We start from the raw sequence: 20,984 nt of genomic DNA on the forward strand, positions 1-20,984 counted from the left end.
GGTACTTATATTTCTTTTTTTTTTTTTTTGGAAAAAATCCACCACTTGGATAATGTAAGTAGATTATTAATGCTAGGACTTATTACATAACTGGGAATTCTATTTAGGGGTTAAAAATACAAGCATTTTGAGACCCTTTCTTTTTCTCAAGTTTCAACTGAAAGTGCCATCTTTCTGTTCTTGTTTTCCTCCGTGAGCCCTGTAGGACCTGCCTTCTCCATTTTCCACCAAATCCACCCGCCCTCCCCTGATTCCACACCCATGTTCATGTTGTGCACTTGCCAGCGTCGCCCTGTCATGCGTCTCTCTGTTGTTCTTTAGAACTAACCTACTTCATGAGACCTTCCACTCCTGCTCCTGACTTCATTGCTTTCGTCTCCTTCTGTTTTCTAAACAGTTAATATTAATCCACCTCTTTGGTGCCCAATCATATACCCTCTTATGTGCATATCATACCTTCCTAACTGGGTTATAACCTCCTACAGGGCAAGTTCTTCTGATTTCCTTGGGTATCTAGTGCAATATTACTTAAGTTGTAAGTGATCTAAAAACTCTTTGAATAAACTTTACTTTTATAATGCTGCATTTCTATAAAAATTAGGATAACTGGGTTAGTGGAAATTTTAGTTAACTTAGAGTTTTTATTTAAAGGGATGTTAGAAAAGACATTTTATCATATTGGATCATAAGATATGAAGAAGGAAGGCTAATACATTGAAATTTTCAGGGGGAAAATATGACATATATACAATTCCCATATTTTTGGTCATAGACTCTACTCAGAAGCTTAACTTTTGGCCCAAGTTAACTTTTTTGGGACTGAGTGGTGTATGACTAGATAAAATTACCAACTTGAAATTACTGCGTACTCACAATTTGTTTATTTTATTGCACATAAAAACAATGAATACCAGCTAAATTAACAAAATAACTTACTGAGTGAGCAGACAGAATGAAATGTAAGGTTGGAGAAACCAGGCTTGGGTGTCCCTAAGGAGTCAAGGTAGAAGGAACTGACAGAAGGTCTCTTCAATGAACTACTGTTGGGATCAATAAACTCCAAATATTTTTCTTTCATTATATGTAGCATTCCACTCAAGATTCAGGGTCCGGGGAGAGATATCCCATTGGCTTTGCTTGGGTCAGGTACCACTCTACAGGTCAAGATCAAGGGACTTGATTAAGAGTCCCACCAACAGTTTACCCATAAGGAAGATCTTAATCCCCCAAAGGAAACTGGATACCTCTATGAAAGGGAGGAAATGAAAACCAGTCTATTTGTGAGATCACTTTACAGAATATAGAATATCAGAAAAATAGCAAATGAGAGTCATCTAACGGATAGATAAAATTACAAGAGAAAGCTACTACCCTGATAGAAAACAATAAATCACAAAATGGTATTTTCCACCATGTTCTATTGATACTACATGCATCTCAAACTATGAAACAATTGAATGTCAGAAGCCGTTAGCCAACACTTTATAAAAACTTGTCTTTCTAGTCAGAGTTGATACATAAGAGCTTTGTGTTTTAAAGGTTTGTTCTCCCAGCTATTCACTGTGAGGACAGTTTCTCTGGCTCCTGTCCTATGTGTTGAAATGTCATCCAAGGCAAGACAAGGAAATGGTATTTGGTGTATGAAGGCAATTCTGTCTACTTAGGTCTGAAAACTGGAAAGGAAGATACCCCTCCTTGCCTTTCACTCTACCCCCTCCAGAAAACACTGTTTTTTTTTCATGATTCTGGTTTTTTGCCTATGTAAATGAGCACATTTCCTAATGTGCTATAACTTGAAGATTTAAATGAAGGAGAATCTCATATGCACTAAAAAAAATTGTCACCTGAGGATAGGTTTACTGATTTTAGAGAGAGAGGAAGGGGTTGGGGAGAGAGAAACCTCCATGTGAGAGAGAAACATCAATCAGTTGCCTCCCATTTGTGCCTGGACTGGGGATTGAATCTGCAACCTTTTGGTGTACAGGATGATACTCCAACGAACTGAACCACCTGGTCAGGGCTTGTATGCCTTTTTTTTTTTTTTACACAAAGCTTTTAGTCTCATTAGATGTTTGGCTATTGCTATCACACATTATCTAGTTTAGGTAAGTAAGACTCTATACTCCTTAAAAAGGATTCTGAACAAAAATTGCTTAAGTGCTAAATTGTCATGAGAAAGACCAGAATTATATTGTTTGCTTTTGTAACAGAGGAACTACTTGAGGGAGTAAACTTCTAATGAAGGTACGTATTCGATTACTTCCAAGGATTTTAATATTTGGAAGTTCAGAGTATTCTGTCTGCTAATACTATAGTGTGGTCTGGGAGACTGGATTTAGATTCTAAAGTGCTGTGCACAAATTGTAACATCTTTCAGTTTTCAGGTATTAGGTATTGAAATATTAAATATTAAAATATTGAATATTCAGTTACTAAATATCTAAGTTATTTGGACTAAGGCCCATGGCAGGTGGGGACATGATTTTTGCCCCGTGTTCTGAATGCCAAAGTGAGCGTATTTACAGAAGCTTAGGTAAATTGATGGGTGTAGCTGTGACTCTTTTAAGGTAGTCAACTGTCTTACCGTCTAATTAAGGATGTGCATGAATGATATTCTAATGCCTTTACCTGTTATCTGATGAAACCACAGCCAAGGCAATGGCTTGGCAAAACCTTTGAGCAAAGAAGCCTGTTGAATGTACTTATGAACGTGGCATGGTGAGAAGACAGCAGGAGATGTAGATTAAGTGGGAGACCCTTTTGAGAGCAAGGAGGTCAAGCCTTAGACCTCCAGATACATTGCCGCCTGTACTGTTCCAGAACTGAGACAAAAAAGAAACATTTTCAAATTTTTAAAAAATATTATTTTGATACCAAAACCTAATAAAAATTAAAATAAAAACAAATCTCACCGATGAATTAAAAAATCCCTCCAAGTAGATTGAGATACACAAAATAGTGCATAAGCCAATAAAGATTTAATCCAATAATTAAGGAATAGTTTAGTAGTAGAAAACACATATTTTATTACATTAAAAGTTATAAGGAGAAAATCATAATCATCTTCCTGAGAATTGGAAGTGCATTTGATAAAATGTCATAAGTATTCTTTGTATCAATCAAAAAATAGAAAAATATGAATGCTCTCTCAATTTTGTGAAATAAATTTATCTAAGCCTCAGAGGCAGCACCATGCTATTGAGGGCATTCCCACTGAAGTTAGGAACTAAACAAAGATGTACAGTTATTATTTACCATTATTTGGGGTGTCCTGTTCAATGCAAAGACAAAGGGAAGAAATTAGGAGTTAAAAGTTCAAAATAAGGAGGTAGAATTATCAGTTTGTAGTGATTATATAACTATATTTTGTTGTATGTTGTGTATAACTGAGAGAATTATCCAAAGATCTACTCCAAATAAGAGAGGTTAGTATGGTAGTTGGATACAAAATTAACAGACATCAACAGACAAATCAAAGAAACAACCCCAATGATAATGTTAGCCAAAAGGATAAAACATTTAAAGATAAAATAAAGATATGTTTATAAAGATATAAAAATCTTTATATAAAGATTTATATAAAAACATATAAAGATACAACTTTAAGAACACAAAAGTAGACTTGAACAAATAGAAAGGAACACCATGATCTTAGATTCAACATCATAAAAGTGTTAATTTTCCGTAAATCAACATGTAGTTTAATTCAGTCCTCATGAAAACACCATTACATTTTTTTTAGAACCAGACAAACTGATTTTGAAATTTATATAAGAAAGTAAATAAGCAAGAAAAGCTCAGAAAATACTGAAAAGCAATGTAATGTTGGAGAGACAGAGAAGGAAACTTAATCCTGCTAGAACTTACAATATATTTAAAAGACTTTTTAAAAAGACTCTGTAATTAAACTAATGTGGTAATGGTGAGTGAATAGATAGGTAAATGGAACAGAATAGAAAATCCAGAAACATACCCATATATACCCAAGAGTTAGATTGGAATTACAAATGGCATTTCAGAGAATGCTAAGAAATGCATGTTAAAACTATAATGAAATATTCTTTTAAAGCCAACAGATTGACAAAAATACAAAATTTTCACAATACACCCAAAATTGCTGGGTATAATATAAATCGATTCAGTCATTTGTATACAATTTGCCAAAGCTGATTACAATTACAAATGTACATAACCTTTGACTCAGAAATTCCTTTTTTGGGGTTTTACCTAACAGACATGCATATATGCAAAGAGTTACATGTATATATAAGGTTATTTAGTGCAGCAGTGTCTTTCATTGTTAGGCAGAGGGGACTAGTTAGGGAGTTCAGAGAAAACCCTATACGGAAAAACAATGCAGGAGAAAGAAAAAAATAAGGAAGGCCACTATGCATTGATTTGAAGGGTCTTCAAGATCTTTGTCAACTGAAAAATTTTTAAAAACTTAAAAAAGATTGGTCAATTAAGGATTGCAAGACATACAGATGTATATATAACATGCTCTTCTGTGTAAAATAATAGAGGAAACCTATATTTGAGTTACTTATGTAGGAATAAACTCTAGAAGGATATAAAAGAAACAGGAAGCATAGAAGATATGGGAGTTAGGCAGGAAATAAATAGATGAAAACTCTATACCTTTGTTATTTTTTTCATTTTGGAACCATGTGAATTTTTGCCTATTCAATAAATAAGTATATAGCCAGATGGTGATATACTGTGCTTGTGTTTGTAAAGAATATATACTTGTATATATATACACACACAAAGAATAAGGACGCTCTCTAGTTTTGATAGAGAAAAATCTCTAAAGGTGTTAGGTGACTAAAACAAAGTATGGAATGCTTTCTATATGCATAAAGCAGTTCAGGAAGGACATTCAAGTTAATGAACATTGTGATATGCTGCCAGCGCCCGTCCAGACGCCCTTCAAAAAATGAGAGATTCCTCGCCTTAGCTGCTGAGAGGGCTGCTGACAGGTGGCCCTCAGCCAAGAGCTCCTGTGGAGATTGAGCGCCTTTTTTGAGGAGAGCCACCTCACCTAAGGCCGTGCATGCCCCTTTCCTGGGTGGTTCTTACTCAGGGAATGATCGGCATGGGCCAGCTCCCAAATTGGGCAACTCTACATGGTCATCCTTGTTTTAGAAATTCCCTTCCTTCATGTCACAGGGCAGTTTACCTTCCCCTTCTGCTGTCCATTCCCTTTCATAGGAAGAGAACACTCCCAGTAACTTTCTTGCTAAGAGTTTGCTTCCTGGGGAACCCAAAATGTAACAAGAAACCAAAATCAGTGATGTTAGTGGTTGGGTAAGGCTAGGAATATGGTGAATGGGGACTGTTCACTCTATGCCTTTTTATAATTAAATTTTTTTGAGCCATGTAAATGTATTAGTTATTTAATTCATATGTAAACATTTTAAAATTAATATGCCAGTAATATTTCATGCTTTTCCACATGTATTTTTCAAAAACGTGTTTTATGTTTTAATTTAGAAGACATTTTTAATCCAAAGGACCGTGCCCCACCACACTGTAAACATGCTTTTCTTTCCTGTTTTTGTTTAAGACCCTCAGAGAAGCACCTTGATCTCCTTACAATGGAAATTAAGAAGTCACCTGATGGCGGATGGGGCTGGGTGATTGTGCTTGTCTCCTTCTTTACTCAATTTCTGTGTTATGGATCCCCGGTAGCAGTTGGAGTCTTGTACATAGAATGGCTGGATGCTTTCGGTGAAGGAAAAGGAAAAACAGCCTGGGTCGGATCCCTGGCAAGTGGAGTTGGCTTGCTTGCAAGTAAGTGGATAAATTCATGCTGCTCCTCACTCATTAGTCATTTAGTTACATTTGCTGCATTGTAACAATGTGCAAGGCATAGTAGGCTATTTGTTTTTAAAGCGTAACATGTATTCTCTTGCCTTCGCTGAGATTATAGAACCGCTCTTCCACTGTAATAAATCTGTGTGAAAATACAGAAATTGCATATGATATTCATTCATTCATTCATTCATTCATTTCTTTATCCATTTGCTACTATGTGCAAGGCAAGTTTGCTAGATGCTGAATATAAAAAGGTAGAAAACAAACACGTCATCCCTGTCCTTAAGATGCTCACAGTCTAATGAGAGACATACTTTCATGAGTGAGAATGATACAGGGAAAAGAGGGTGGTGATTCAGGTCTGTCCAATGAAGGCTCTGACCAAATGGCCGAATGATACGTGGCCGTCCTGTAAGAAATTCTTCCATGATTCATAACTGCATCTCTCCAGTTCAGATACACTGTGATCAAATCCCATGTCCTACATTTGTGTCACCTTTGTAAGAAAAATTTTGCACAGCAAAGGGTAATTCCATCTCACAATGACGATGCTATTAAGGATTTTCATATAATGTTATTTATAAGATATATGGGATGTATTTCGTGTGACCTTCATATAATGTCTCCAAAAGTAATATATTTGACAAACGTTTCCATCTGATGTAATAGTAATTCCTATCGTCTTTACAGAGAGCAGCAGAGAGGTTTTCATTTTCATTTTTAGACTTAAAATCATATGACACTTGAATGAATTAATAGTTTCAACTCTGCAGTAATATTTCGTGATTATCACTGTAGCTTTGTTGCCATAATTTACAAGTGTGCCAAAACGGTGACCTAGGTTTGGTTGTTAGCCTCGGGGTCTCTTCCTCTGTGCTCTGAACTTGACACGATTTGTTGAGCAAATCACAATCTCTATTCTTATGGAGAAAGAAATGACATTGACTGTGTAGATTTGTAAGGTGCTTTTCAGCTCTAAAATAATTTCAGGAAAAAAGAAAATGCATTAGCCACTCCTTTTTAAAAATGTTGTCTTTCCTGAATCCTAAAGGGGGCTTCTTAAAACAAAAATGGTTATTTCCAATTGATGATAAATTAAAACCAAGACTTCATACTGATGTACAGTGAGTGACAGATGGTTACTAAATTTATTGTGATGGTCACTTTATAAGGTATATAAATGTTGAATCACTATGTTGTACACCTGAAACTAATGTAATTGAAAATAAAGTGAAAATAAAGTAAAAACTATTAAATACATGCGACTTAAAAACAAAAACAAGACTTAAAAAACAATGCTGGATCCCTTGACTTAAACTTCTAACTTTCAGAACTGTAAAAGGAAAAATGTGTTCTTAAAAAAAAACAAACAACCCCGCAATACTGGGATGTTGGATCATTTGATCTGGCCATGTCAGTCAAGATAACTAAACATAACCAAACAGCCCTGGCCAGTGTGGTTCAGTTGGTTGGACATTGTCCCACAAGGCGAAGTGTTGCCAGCTCAGTTCCCAGCCTGGGCACGTGCCTCGTTGGTGGGTTTGGTCCTGAGTCGGGCGCGGACGAGAGGAAACCCCTTGTTTCTCTCTCATATTGATGTTTCTCTCCCTGTCTTTTTTCCTCCCTTGCTCTCTCTCTAAAAATAAATTATTTATTAAAAAGAATAACCAAACAAATGAAAGTCATACTATCATTATGAGCTCAAGAGAAACAGTAAGTTTGCCCAAGATTTGTTTGAAAGGGCTTTTGCCACCCTGAATGTGCATGATCTTCTCTGAAAGTGTTTTTCAAAATGTGAATTGTTTGTAAAACTTCCAAGTACAAGTGGATGATAATTGATATGTTAATAAAGGGAGTCGAAAATATTGATTTTGAGAAAATGATCTAATGTGAAGGGGAGAGAATGTTTTTAATATTCTCCAATTACTCATGATTTCTATTAGCAAATACTAAGTTAAACAGAAATATAATTACCCTGATGGTCAGAGCTGAGGCTGAGACTGAACACTGAATTGCAGCTCTGTACTTTCTTTAAGTTCACCCTGACTCAAGGACCAGGAGCAGCTCCCTTTACTTGTAGGCAAGATCGGCTGCATAATTTGCAGACCCCAGTACAAAACAAAACAAAAGAGCAGGTCCCCTTGTTAAAAAAAAAATTAAGAATTCAAGACAGCAACAGCAGAACAGTTAGTTCATCAAATGCGTGGCCCTGCTAAGGGCTAAGCCCTATGCAGTTGCCTGGGCCACAACCTCATGCAGCCGGCCCTGCTTGAGGCTAGAGAGATAGAGCATCCCCCTGAAGTTCAGAGGAGATGACAAGTACTGGGAGGTGGGGAGCACTGGTCTTAAGTCAGAGACTAATCAAGTCCTGGCTGTACCATTATTTAGCTGAGGGAACTTATGCAAATCACTTAACTTTCATGTCATCAGCTCGATGAGGAGGCACTTGGACCAGCTTATCAAAGCTTTTGAAGATGAGCATAGAATAAGGAGACCAAAACATTCAAGAATGAGGAAATGGTGGGAAATGAAGTGCTACCACTTATGTGTGTGCGCGTGTGTGTACTTGGTTGGTGTCCACTGAACATATGTGATGTTGGCTTCTCTTGGCTCTTCATAGCATATATTAAAGGACAAATCCTGAAAAGTATGGTAATATAGTATTAGAAAGAGATGGCTACAAGTGTGTGAACCACACTAACCCTTTACTTTGTTGGAAACTTTGTTCTACAGAGAAACAAACAGATCGGTACCTTAGAAATGGGAAAAGCATATCCCACGTTGGTGACTCAAATGGTTGTCAGTGGTTCTTAACCAGGGGGATAATGAGAATCATCTTTAGAGAAATTCAGTATGTAATCTCCTGGATTTGATTATTAGGCATTCTATGTCAGTCAGTGTACGATGGGGTCCAGATATGTGAATTTTTTTAAATCCCCAAAAGTGATTTCAGTTGGGAAATATGACTGGCTTAAGCATATTTAGATTTTAATATTTACTTTTTGATAATTCCTTGATGCATGATTTGCTTAGACTTATTTATAAAGGGAACTACTGTATGTTTCTGCTCAGGTACGGCACTGCTTATGCCATGTAAATCATGAAAAGTAAATGGTGTCCAACAGTCCTGTTTCTGGTGGGGCTGTGGTGAAAAATACATGTGAACAAATATCTTTGCATCCTTTTTTGATAAAAGATAATGTATACATAGATGTGTAGATATATGCATCTTTTTGGTAAAAGATGGGCTTTACATATATGTGTAAAATATATACAGTTGCTTTTACATTCAGGAGTATGCATGCATTACTGGAGCTTGTCTAAAAAGCCGATTTCCTACCCATCCATGAGTAGTGCAGCCATGCAGATGGGACCAGGAGTCTTCTTTTAATTAGTCCCCCAGATGATTCTGACACAGGCAGGCCAGATCAGGTCTGAGAAACATGAGTTATCTTTAGTTTTGCCCAGGGAAGACATGGTAGCCGTCATCTTTGACTAGTTCTGTGATGTGACTTCTGGAACTTTATAATTGAGCAAGGCACAGCAGAATAAGTGCAACTGACAAGCAACATACAGATTTTATTTTTCCTGTACTTGTCCCTTAGGTTCACTAAGTGCCCCATGTGCGCCCACCTCAATCCAGCCGCTTTTGCTTTCTTGATCTTAGTTGATCCTGAAAACAAAGCTGATCCTGAAATGGGTTTAGTGACCTACCCAATCTGAAGCCCTTTCTCTAAGAGGAGGTGGTACCTGAGTCCCAGTTTTTCTAACCTGTTAAGCCTGTTCCTTTATCTTTAAACTTGGAGATGATAAAAGTACCTACCTTATGTGATTGTTGTGTAGAACAATTGAAATACTACTTGGCATATAATAAGTGCTCAACAAATATTAGTTATTAGGGAACCAGAATCACTTGCAAATAAAATTACTTTCCTAAGCAGTTCTAAAGGAGCTACAAACGAAAGGGCCCCTCAGGATAAAAGACAAAGACATTTCTAGGGGAGCGGGCAGGAGGGAGAGCTGGAACTTTGTCAAGATTATGTCTAAATACATGGACTTGAAAGTCCCAACACTTGTCTCTGACAAACTAGATTTAGACAGTAGCTCACAGTAGCATATTAGAACTGAAAAAATGTGCAATTCTTAACTTTACATTCTTCATAATATTAATTCCTTCTCTTTGAAACTCGAGTGATTGAGGAGAAAATACTTCTTCCTCTGGCCTGAATTATTTGTTTGTGCAGATGATCTTTGGGATGCATGAAGCTGAGTGTCAAGGAGCCCACTTTTCTGGATTATACATAGAGAACAGCTTACCATCATTATATCTGCCCAGAGCGCCTCCTCTCCTCTGTGCTAGGGATGCCAAAATAGAAGACATCATCTGGTTTTGAAGGGATTTGTAGTCTCAGGGAAGAAACATAAAAAAATAGTTACTGATAATTTGAGACATCCCAAAGAGAATTTCAAGGACAAGACAATTTTTGGAACTCTACAGAGAGAGGTGGGACACATGGAAGGACGGGCTGTGTGAGGCAGACAGTCACAGCGAGGGCAGGGCATGCAGAGTCTGTGTACGCAAAGGCCTGGGCTCTGCCCTGCAGATGACCCATTCTGGTAGAGGAAGTTTGTCCAGAGAAAGAGAAATGGTGATCATTGGGAGGTGCGATGGCCAGTGTCAGTTTGGCTAGGCTACCTTCCCCAGTTATTCAAACATTAATGTAGGTGTTGCTGTGAAGGTATTTTGTAGGTGTGCTCAAATTCCATAATCAGTTGACTTTAAGAAAGGACAGTTATCCTACATAATCTGAGTGGACCTGATTCAATCTGTTGAAAGGACATAAGAGAAGAGATGAACTTTCCCAGAAAAAGAAATCCTGCCTGTGGGCTGTAACTTCAGCCTGTGCTAAAGAGTTCTGATCTGCTTTTGCTGATTATGTTGCACTGTGGATGTTGTACTTGCCTAGCCAAATCCCATAATTGCATGAGCCAGTTCATTGTAATAAATCTCTTAATATATGTATGTTTTCTTCTGGCTCTGTTTCTCTGGCTAAAACCTAAATGATACAGAAGGAGTGAAAGGTAACTGAACTTGCTCAAGAAGGGCAGGGCCATTTTTCAGACAACAGAGTTGCTGAAACAGCAGGGAGATCTTTTGTTTCTCCAAAAGCCCTCAAATTGCTCAGTCAGTACATTTATCCGTAGGTTAATCTAGTGAGTCAGTATGGCCAGCAGGCTTGCTGAATGAGTTGTGAGTGCTGGCAGAGTGGGCATGATCATAGCTTTATGATTTTACTCCCAAACACTGGTACCTCTTTCAAGCAGGACTGAAACTTTGCCTTCTACAAGGATTCTGTTCCAGTGGCTAGTTCACAGTGTGCTAGGCAGTTCCAGATTGCTGAGAAGAATGTTAGGTTTTAATTAAGCTTTTCTCCATCTCTATACAATACTGCTAAACCAATCAACAAGCAAGGCAGATAATACTTAGAATCATAGAATCAAGGATTTGAGTGGAAGAAGCTCCTTAGTGCCTTTCTTTCTCTTCTTCAGGGAGATGATGAATCTAAAAGTCCTGGTCTCAGGGAAGAAGGACTGAGGAACTGCTCTTTTGTTGAGATCCCCGCATTATACGTGGAGGGGTAGGACTCTCATGGACCCACTCTGCTAGGAAAGCCTTGTTCCACTGGAGTCACACAACCTGGTTACTGCCATATTTTATTGTTCACTGTACCATCAGCCTACTTATGGCTTCAGTGCAGCAGGCCTGGCCATCCTACCACTTTTCGGACTCTGAAACCTTTTGGAAGACTGAAGGGCATAGAAGTTAATATATTCCCGAAAAGGAATAATTTCTTTCCCAAAGCTGCCTAATAATAATTACAGATTGGAAAACCACATTACGGTTCTATTCCCTCCATTAGAATACATTTTCAACCTTTTGGTGGACATAATCCTATTTCATGGCCTGGTTCAAGGCTCAGTTCCTTGGCCCATGGTGATCTCCCTTTTCTGAAATCCCCAAAACACACAATCTGGACCTTTCTTTTGGTGTTTATTGCCCATGGCATTAGGTTTTGATATACGTATGTTTTGCCTTCTGGTTTAAGTCCTGGATTAGACAAAGGATGTCAGGTTTTCTTATTGCATTCCAGTATACTAATAACAGATAATCAGAAGGATAAATGAAGAAAACAACCCTATTTACAATTGCATTAAAAAAATACCTAGAGATAAATTTAATCAAGTTTTATCTCTACACTGAAAACTCTAAGACATAGAAGAAAGAAATTGAAAATGATAAATGAAATAAATGAATAAAATAAATGAAAGGGTATACCACGCTCATGGATAGAAAGAATTAATATTATTAAAAAGACCACACTACCCAAGCAATTTAAAGATTCACTGCAATTGCTATCAAACTACCAAGTCATTCTTCCCAGAACTAGACCAAATAATTCTAAAATTTGTATGGAACCACAAAAGATGCTGAATAGCCAAAGCAATCTTGAAAAAGAAGAACAAAGTTGGAGACATCATGTGCCCTGGTTGTAAACTATACTACAAAGTTATAATAGTTAAAGCAGTATGGTACTGGCACAAAAACAGACACATAGATCAATGGAACAAAATAGCCCAGAAATGAACCCTTGCTTATATGGTCAACTAAGCTATGATAAAGGAGGTAAAAAATATATACTGGAGTAATAACAGTTTCTTGAACAACTAGTGTTGGGAAACCTGGACAGGTACATGCAAAAAAACCAAACACACACACACACACACACACACACACACACACACCAAAAACAAAAAAAAAAAAAAAACCCACCAAAAAACAAAAACCAGCACCATTCTCTTACACCATATACAAAAATAAACTCAAAATAGATTAAAGACTTAAATGTAAGGCTTGAAGCCATAAAACTCCTAGAATAAAATAAGAAGTAAACTATCTAACTGTCTGAGTAATATCTTTTTGGAAATGTCCCCTTGAATGAGGGAACCCAAAGAAAAAAACGAAACAAATGGGATTACATAAAATTAAAAAGCTTATATACAGTGAAGGAAACCTTCAACAAAACAAAAAGGCAACCTTACTGACTGAGAGAGTATATTCATAAATGATATATATCTGACAAGGCATTGGTATCCAAAATATATAATAAATTCATACAACTCAATAACAGAAAAATAAAATAAAATAAAAAATCCAGTGGGAAAGTGGGCAGAGGACATGGAGATGTTTCTCCAGAGAAGATGTACAGATGGCCAACAGACATAGAAGATGCTCAACATCATTAATAATCAGAGACATGTTAATCAAAACCACAATGAAATATCACCTCACACCATTTAGAGTGGCTATTATCAAAAAGTCAACAAATAATGTGTGCTGGTGAGGATGTAGAGAAAAGGGACCACTTGTGCACTGTTGCTGGGATAGCAAACTGGTGCAGACCTTGTGGAAAACAGTATGGAGATTCCTCAAAAACTAAAAATTGATTGATATGTCATACTACCCAGAAATTCCACTTTAGGGTATTTATCCTAAGAAAATGAGGATGGTAATGTGAAAAGATATATGCATCCCTATGTTTATTGCAGCCTTATTTATAATAGCTAAGATATGGAAGCAACCCAGATGTCCACTGATAGATGAATGGATAAAGAAGATGTGATATATGTAATGGAATATTACAGAGCAATGAAAAAGAATGAAATCTTGCCATTTGTGACAACTTGGATGGACCTAGAGCATAAGTGATAAGTGAAATAAGTCAGACAGAGACAAATACCATAAAATTTCACTTACATATGGAATCTAAAAACAGAATGAAATAAAAACAGACTCATAGAAACAGACACCAAAGAAATGGTTATCAGAAGGGAGTGTGTGGGGGAGTGGATGAAAAAAGGAAGGGGAATATAGTTGACACTATTATGATAAGTTTACACAGTGACAGACGACTACTAGACTTAGTGGGGTTATCATATTTTAGAGTTCAAAAATGTTGAATCACTGTATTGTACCCTGAAACTAACAGAACCAATGTACCAACTACATCTATATAAAAATAAATTTTAAAAAATGATGCCAGCTTTTCTCTGAAGCAAGCAGCAGTTGGCAGGGCAAAAGTAGAGAGTTTTTTAAAAACAGTTTTCAATTTGCTGTTTTCATCTGTCAAGTAATTTCTACTCACTTTTTTCTTAAGCTTAACTTTTTTCAAAGTTTCATGTAACAGGCAAAAATGCTTTAAGAATTTATTAGATAATTGATAACAAATTATGTATTTTATAAAACAGTGGGTTTTGTTGTACATGCTGTGGAAATCATTACCCTTCATCCCCACTTGCAGCTTTGCAAACTTTAGATTTCCTTGTGGAGTTAATAACATGCATTAAGGAGCATAGATTTGAAGTCTTACTTTTAGGATGAAGCTGGAAACTTTTCAAGTATGTCAATAATAATCTCTGTATTTTAATTCCATTGTGCTTAATTTGTAAACCCTGACTCTCAATGTCAATGAAATTTGGTAAACAATAGAGAAAGGTCATGCCTTTACGGTGTCACACAGCCAGTTATGAGATTTGAGTCTTACAATCATTTCTATCTTTGAAGTATCTAAATTATTTCTGACTGGGTAGATAGATGGCCCAACTATTGGAAAAGGTTGGTATTTCAAATATATTTTCCTTTTAAAACACTGGCACAGAATATTCTCCTGTTTGTCATATAAATATATCAGTGTATTCTTCTGTACTAACACACTACAGAGGACCTTAAATGCAGGAGCCAGTTCATGACGAGGGAGGAATATGAGAGAGCCACAGGCATTGAGAGCCATGTGCTGTCTTAGTCGTCATAACCTGGTCTTAAACATGCACTTAAAAGACTCTCTGGTATAGTAGCTCCCCCTTATCCATGGTGGGTGCATTCCGAGGGTCCCACTGGATACCTGAAACTCCAGACTGCATCATACCCTATATATACTACATTTTTCTTATACATCCATAGCTGTGATAAAGTTTAATTTATAAATTAGGCACATTAAAAGATAACATTTACTACTAATAAAAGAGAGTAATTGTAACACTATCTAATAATAAAATAGAGCAATTATCACAATATACTGTAATAATAGTTATGTGGACCGCTTTGGGGTCGTTATTAAGAAGATAGGTTTACCTGAACACAAGTACTATGATACTGAGTCAGTCAAGCTGATAACCAAGATGGTTACTAAGTGACTAATGTATATGCTAATGGATAGCATACACAGTGTGGATACTCTGGACAGAGGGTTGGTTCAGCTCCTCGGTGGGATAAAGCAGGATGGCGAGAGATTTCATTATGTTACTCAGAATGGCATACAATTTAAAACTTATGAATTGTTTATTTCTGGAATTTTCCATTTAATGTCTTCAGACCATGGTTGACTGATGATAACTGAAACTGCCTGAAGGGAAACTGTGGATCAGGGTGACTACCGGAATGGGCAAGAAAGCTGGGCTCGGGGTCATTGGATTCTGGCTCTGCCAGATACTTACAAGACTATTGGCAGATTGCACCATTTCTCTGTTTGAGGTTCCTGAAAAATTTTTTTAAGTTGAAGTAAAAAAATATATACAGAGAGGAAAGTATATATTTCACAAGGGTATAGCCCAATGGAATTCTCACAAACTGAATACACCTGTGAAATGAGCTCATTCACAGCAAGAAACAGGACGCTAGCAGGGCCCGGGAAGTCGGGCTGTCCTCCCTTCTGGTAACGCCTCACCTCCCACCAAAGATAACCACTGTTCTGACTTCTAATCAGAGATCAGCTTTGTCTTTTGGGGGGTGCTTTTTATAGTAGTAATTACATGATGTGTACTTTTTTGTGTTTGGTGTCCCTCACTCCACAATGTTTGGGAGATACATCTGTATTGCTATGTGTAGTTGTAGGTCATTCATTCTCACTGCCATACAATAATCCATACCAAAATTTACTTATGCATTCGACTGCTGATGAACATCTGGGTTTCTAGGTTTTGGTTACTATGAATAGTTCTGCTATGAGCATTTATGTATATAACTTTTTAGGTAGATATTTCTATTGGGTGTATCTATTGGTTTCTATTTGATGTATTACATAGAAGTGGAACTTCTGCGTTACACAGTGTGCTGTGTTCAGCTTTAGGAGATAAAAGTCAGGAGCTCATAAGAGTTCTTATGGCTCTACATCCTTTTTAACACTTTTGTCTGCTGTTAGCCATCTGGTGAGTGTGCTTTTTAAAAATTGGAGATAATAACTTGTACCTTATTGTTGAAGTGTTGTCAATTTGATAAAGGTATACTTCTCTTTGCTTCCAAATCCTGAGCTCTTTCTTCTACAATGGGCTTGGACAACCTCTCTGAGCTTTAATTTCCTTCCATATAAATGAGACTATTGGGCTGATTAACCCTTAGTATATTTTTACTTCTACTATGCTAAGTTCTGTAGTCATAAGTGGAGAAGAATTTCACTAGTGGAAAAGAATTTCACTAGTACTTAAATACTGTTATATGAGAAGTTGCCCACTGGTGCATAGAACAGGCCCAGGCAATGGTCACTTTTGCCTGTCAATCAACAATGTGCTTCCTCCCCTGGATTCCAGGTTATATATGGACTGTAGGACAATGGTACAGACTGACACATACCTGGATGAGTAGAGTGGATTTCCATTTGGCCCCACTTGCCAGAATATTCTCTAGGAAGAGAATAACTACCCCACCCCCACCTCTTCCCTCTACAGAGTCACTATTGTTTGTATTCAGTCAATGAACACATCTGTTTTCATCACAAGCTGTATGACTGTCCTAGTGCTAAAAAAGAGCTCTGGATGGGAAGCATGCATGGGACATGGAGGAGATAAAACTCCTCAGAATATAAGGGTTAAGACCATGGGCTCAGGAGTCAGACTAACTGGGATTTTACTCTGTTACTGTTTTGGTGGCGGCTACTGCCGCCATTCACATCACTGAACAAGCACCGATTGGGCATCTGTGTCAGGCCTTGTGATCAGCTTTACATCTGTGCTCTCATTTGTCTTCACAGTAACACTGTGAGGGGGCTGCTCTTATTAATTGAATTTTTAGATGAAGAAACTGAGGCACGGAGATCAAATAAGTTGTCTGAGATCAAAGAGCCAGAAAGGAGTAGAGCTCAAGATTGAAGAAAGTTTGACTCCAGAACCACCGTTTCTTAAACATGTCATCTTATCATCCTGAAATTTTAATTTCCTTATCAAAAAAAATGAGGATAACAATAGTATCTACTTCTCAGGGTTGCAGTAAGATTAAAATGAAATGAGGTTTTTTTATGTAAAGTACTCACAGTGTCTAGTACATAGTAACTATGCAGTAGATGTTTATTATTATTTTAGTTTTGTTATTTTATGATGGAAAGAATCATTTTAAGCTTATGATGAGATGAATAATATGATTGTGAAAAGGAGATTACTGTTAAATAAGTGAAGGTTTCGTTTATTTTTTTTAGGTCCTATCTGCAGCCTCTGTGTCTCATCTTTTGGAGCCAGACCTGTGACGATCTTCAGTGGCTTCATGGTGGCCGGAGGCCTAATGTTGAGCGGTTTTGCCCCTAATATCTACTTCCTGTTTTTTTCCTATGGCATTGTCGTAGGTAAGAAACCTGATCACTATAACTTTTCTAAGCTTCAGGAGTTAATCATAATTTCACCAAACGTTAGCTTTATTATTTAGTTAATAGAAGAAGTGAAAATGTTCACTAACAACTTACTTTCAATGGCCACTTCGCCAAAAATTGTTACTTTGGCAAACTGTCTGCCAGTGAATCAAAATATTTAAAGGATAGATGCGTTTTAACAATGCATGTTATGTCTTCTTTCAAGGCGCATGGAGACTTTTAATTTCAGGGCTCATTTCTAAAGCACACAAAAGGGCAAAAGGGAAGGGAGAGTATGAGACTTGCATGCGACTGACATCTGTCACTTCTCCCTGATTTAGGAAGTGGTCCCTTTCATATTGGTTGGTTAAGCAGGGCCCTGTTGAGCTTTCCGTGTTCTAAACATCCTGCTGCTTTATACCATCTGTCGCCAGGACCCTGATGACAAAGTCACAGCAGAAATAAGAAGCAGATTGTATAGCACATAATTTTTTTTTTTTAAGATAAGATAGGATTGAAGAAAATTGAGTGGTGGGATGATTGATGATGATCTTGGTTATAGCAGAATAAAAGAAGAGGGCTTAGGGATTCAAAGGGTTTCTGGGGGGGGATCAGGTTTTTGTGTTGTACTGTACTAATTGTATTTGATGTTAAACGTCACCAGACTCAGTATTTGTAGGAGCTGCTGGTGGGGAATTTGAAAAGGACTCCAGCTTTGAAGTTTTTTCTTAGTGTCTGAAAGAACCTAATTTGTTGACTACCAATATTCCTCTCTTTCACTTGAGACTGTTTCCCCAACAAAAAATAGTATGCAAAATAAAAGCTAATATTCACTGAGTACTCACTGTGTGCCAGGGTCTGTGCTAAGTGTTCTATTTGATCTCAATTAAACTTCACAAAACCTATTTTACAGAGAGGGAAGGTGAAGCTCAGTGAGGTGAAAGACCAACTAAAACAACATAGTGAAGACATGTGGGGTTGGATCCATTCAGTGTGACACCACATTCTAACTCTTTTATATTTCTGTAATTGTTTTAGTGCTTTTAGAACTCCAAATTTATTTTAAATATAACTATGTACCCTAATACTACTTAGATAGTAATCTAAATAAGCAGGTCACTTGTTGGTTCTTTGAGAGCATATATTATATAGTTAATTCCCTATAGAGCCTAATACAGTTTTGAACCTGTAGCTACAAATATATTGAATGATCATTTTACATTCTTGTCTAAAATAATAAAAATAAAAATGTAGATAGCTGTGTTTATGCATGAATGATATTATTTCTTTCAGAACATAGGACAAAAGGACAAATTATTTTTTTCAGGACAAAATTCCTCTAAGGATTATTCTTTTTATATGGAAAATTGAATCATTATGCCATTGGTATGATTTGGGTACTTTGTCCAAACTCTGGACTCGCCATTTAAAATTTCACAGGGCTTTACTCCTACTCATGGTTTCTAGAAAAAGCCTTTGTGAGTACATATCCAAAGTTTTCACTGACCTAAAAACTAATGAAAAATGAGTGATAGTATCACATTTGCGTTAGCTAGAGATAAAAATGAATTTTTTAAAAGAAAAATATTAACAGATATTATCTAAGATTTATATACATTGGATTGTGTCAGAATATCTAAGGACATATAGAAAGAAAAAGACAAAAGTAACTAACTCCCAAAATTAAATTTCAGAATTTCTGTAGCAATGGAGAGAGCTTTCCTAACTTGTGAAATAGATTTCAATCTGGCTCATGTTATTAGAACATTTCAAGAGCTAACCCTGTTTCCTCTCCCCTATGAACACATGGTCTTCAATTAATTAGATACTGGTCTTGATTTACTCTTTTGGCTGCTGGTGGTGGTGATGACAGGTTTTCAGAGCTTCCACTTGGCTTTCTCCACCATGGTAATTCTTACTCTACTGTCCAATGAACAGTATGTAGGGAGTTATGCTAACTAACATGTATGTGTGCTCCAATTAAATACTAGCAGCTGGGGAAATGACTGTTGGGTGGGTCCATGGACTCCCCAGACCCACTGTGAACCAGGCCTGGGCCATAATCCCCCCATACATCACCTAGGCACCTCCCCTATGACCCTGCTACAGGAGAAGACCATACAAATGCTTCATGTTCCTACTTAACAATGTCAGCTTGTATCAAGTGTCCAACAATGCTTAAAACATATACCCCAGTGTACTATTACCTAAATACCGCCATGGTTCTCTTTGGGTAAAAATTCAGGGTATAATTATCTACTTGTCATAGACTTTGTTGCAATGTCCTTCCTCCTGGAATCCCAGCTTTTCCTACAATTAATGAATTCTGGGTCAAGAAACAGGCTTCGGTCTGGAGAATGTATAGGGCTCTGATTTGACAATAGGCTTTGAATTTATGCAACTAGGAAATTGTCAGCTCATGGAGAGACCAATGAGCTTCAGGTCAGGAGATGTAGTTTCTGTGAGCTTGAGCAAGCACCTTGATTTCCACAAGTGACTGTCCCTTTATCTGTGAAGGCAGGCTTAGCATCCTATCCCATATAGGTCCTGTGGGGACTACATGAGGTCAAACAGAGTATAGATAAACACAAAATAAAGAAAAGATTTGAGTTGTATTTCAAGTAATAAAAAAAAATCTCTCTGGTAATTATTGGGGCCCTGTGAGGTATTCCTTGCTAGCAGATTATTAATACTTATTTCATGGTTGACTTCTTTGTTGTTTTATTTCATCAGTAGGCTCATAATCTAAGGCCCATAGAATATTTGTGGGATAAACAGAATAATAATGAAAAATGATACTTCCATTCTGTCACCATTTGGAGTACAGTACCCAATTGAAAAGGAAATGACAGAAAATTATTATACAGCCTAAACTCATTCTCCTTTCTGTATTATGAGTTCCTTAGGGGAGAAAAAACAAGACAGATTCAGCCTAATGATAACATTCATTGAGCACCAGCTATGTGTTGAATTGTATTCTAAGCATTTTCCTCTGGTAGGAATGAACTAAATGGGCCTTCTAAGATAGAATGGCATAGTGAAGGAGCAAACGCTAACAGGCAGACCATGTGGGTTAATGTTATTAGATCTTCTTGCCAGCTGTGTGACTCCAGGCAAGTTACTTACCTTCTTTTCTCATTTTAAAACTGAACAAATAATAGCATCCAACCTATAGGGTTTGTGAATTGATAAGATAATGCAATAAATATTAGCTAGCATAACCATTATTATTAGTTTCTGACTTTGGAAAATTATTTAATTTCTCTGGCTTCTATTTTTATTTTTTTTAAAATAGACTCATATAAGTTCAGAGATACTGTGACTATTCATGAGATAATGATTATAGAGAAGCATGCAGAGGTATTCAATACATATTTTTTCTCTCCTCCTTACATTCTTTCTGACCTCTTAGTTCAAGACCACAGCGGCAGTTTTTTCCTACTAAAGCTCTGTTGAGTCAGAAATATTTATCTAACAGATTAAAGTATATAGAAAAAT

General features: G+C 36.9%; 1 protein-coding gene across 1 annotated transcript in view; it reads left to right on the forward strand.

The window, feature by feature from the left end:
* Positions 1 to 5,597: 5,597 nt before the first annotated feature.
* SLC16A9 (solute carrier family 16 member 9) overlaps positions 5,598 to 20,984 on the forward strand; it is a 32,949-nt gene continuing 17,562 nt past the window's right edge. Inside the window, exons 1-2 of the mRNA XM_054572449.1 lie at positions 5,598 to 5,793; positions 17,340 to 17,483. Of these exons, the coding sequence (XP_054428424.1) occupies positions 5,598 to 5,793; positions 17,340 to 17,483 (340 nt within the window). The remainder of the gene's footprint in view (positions 5,794 to 17,339; positions 17,484 to 20,984) is intronic.

Source organism: Pteronotus mesoamericanus, unplaced genomic scaffold (assembly GCF_021234165.1).
Source record: "Pteronotus mesoamericanus isolate MK-2021 breed Mesoamerican mustached bat unplaced genomic scaffold, CSHL_Meso_final contig_24, whole genome shotgun sequence".
Taxonomy (NCBI): domain Eukaryota; kingdom Metazoa; phylum Chordata; class Mammalia; order Chiroptera; family Mormoopidae; genus Pteronotus; species Pteronotus mesoamericanus.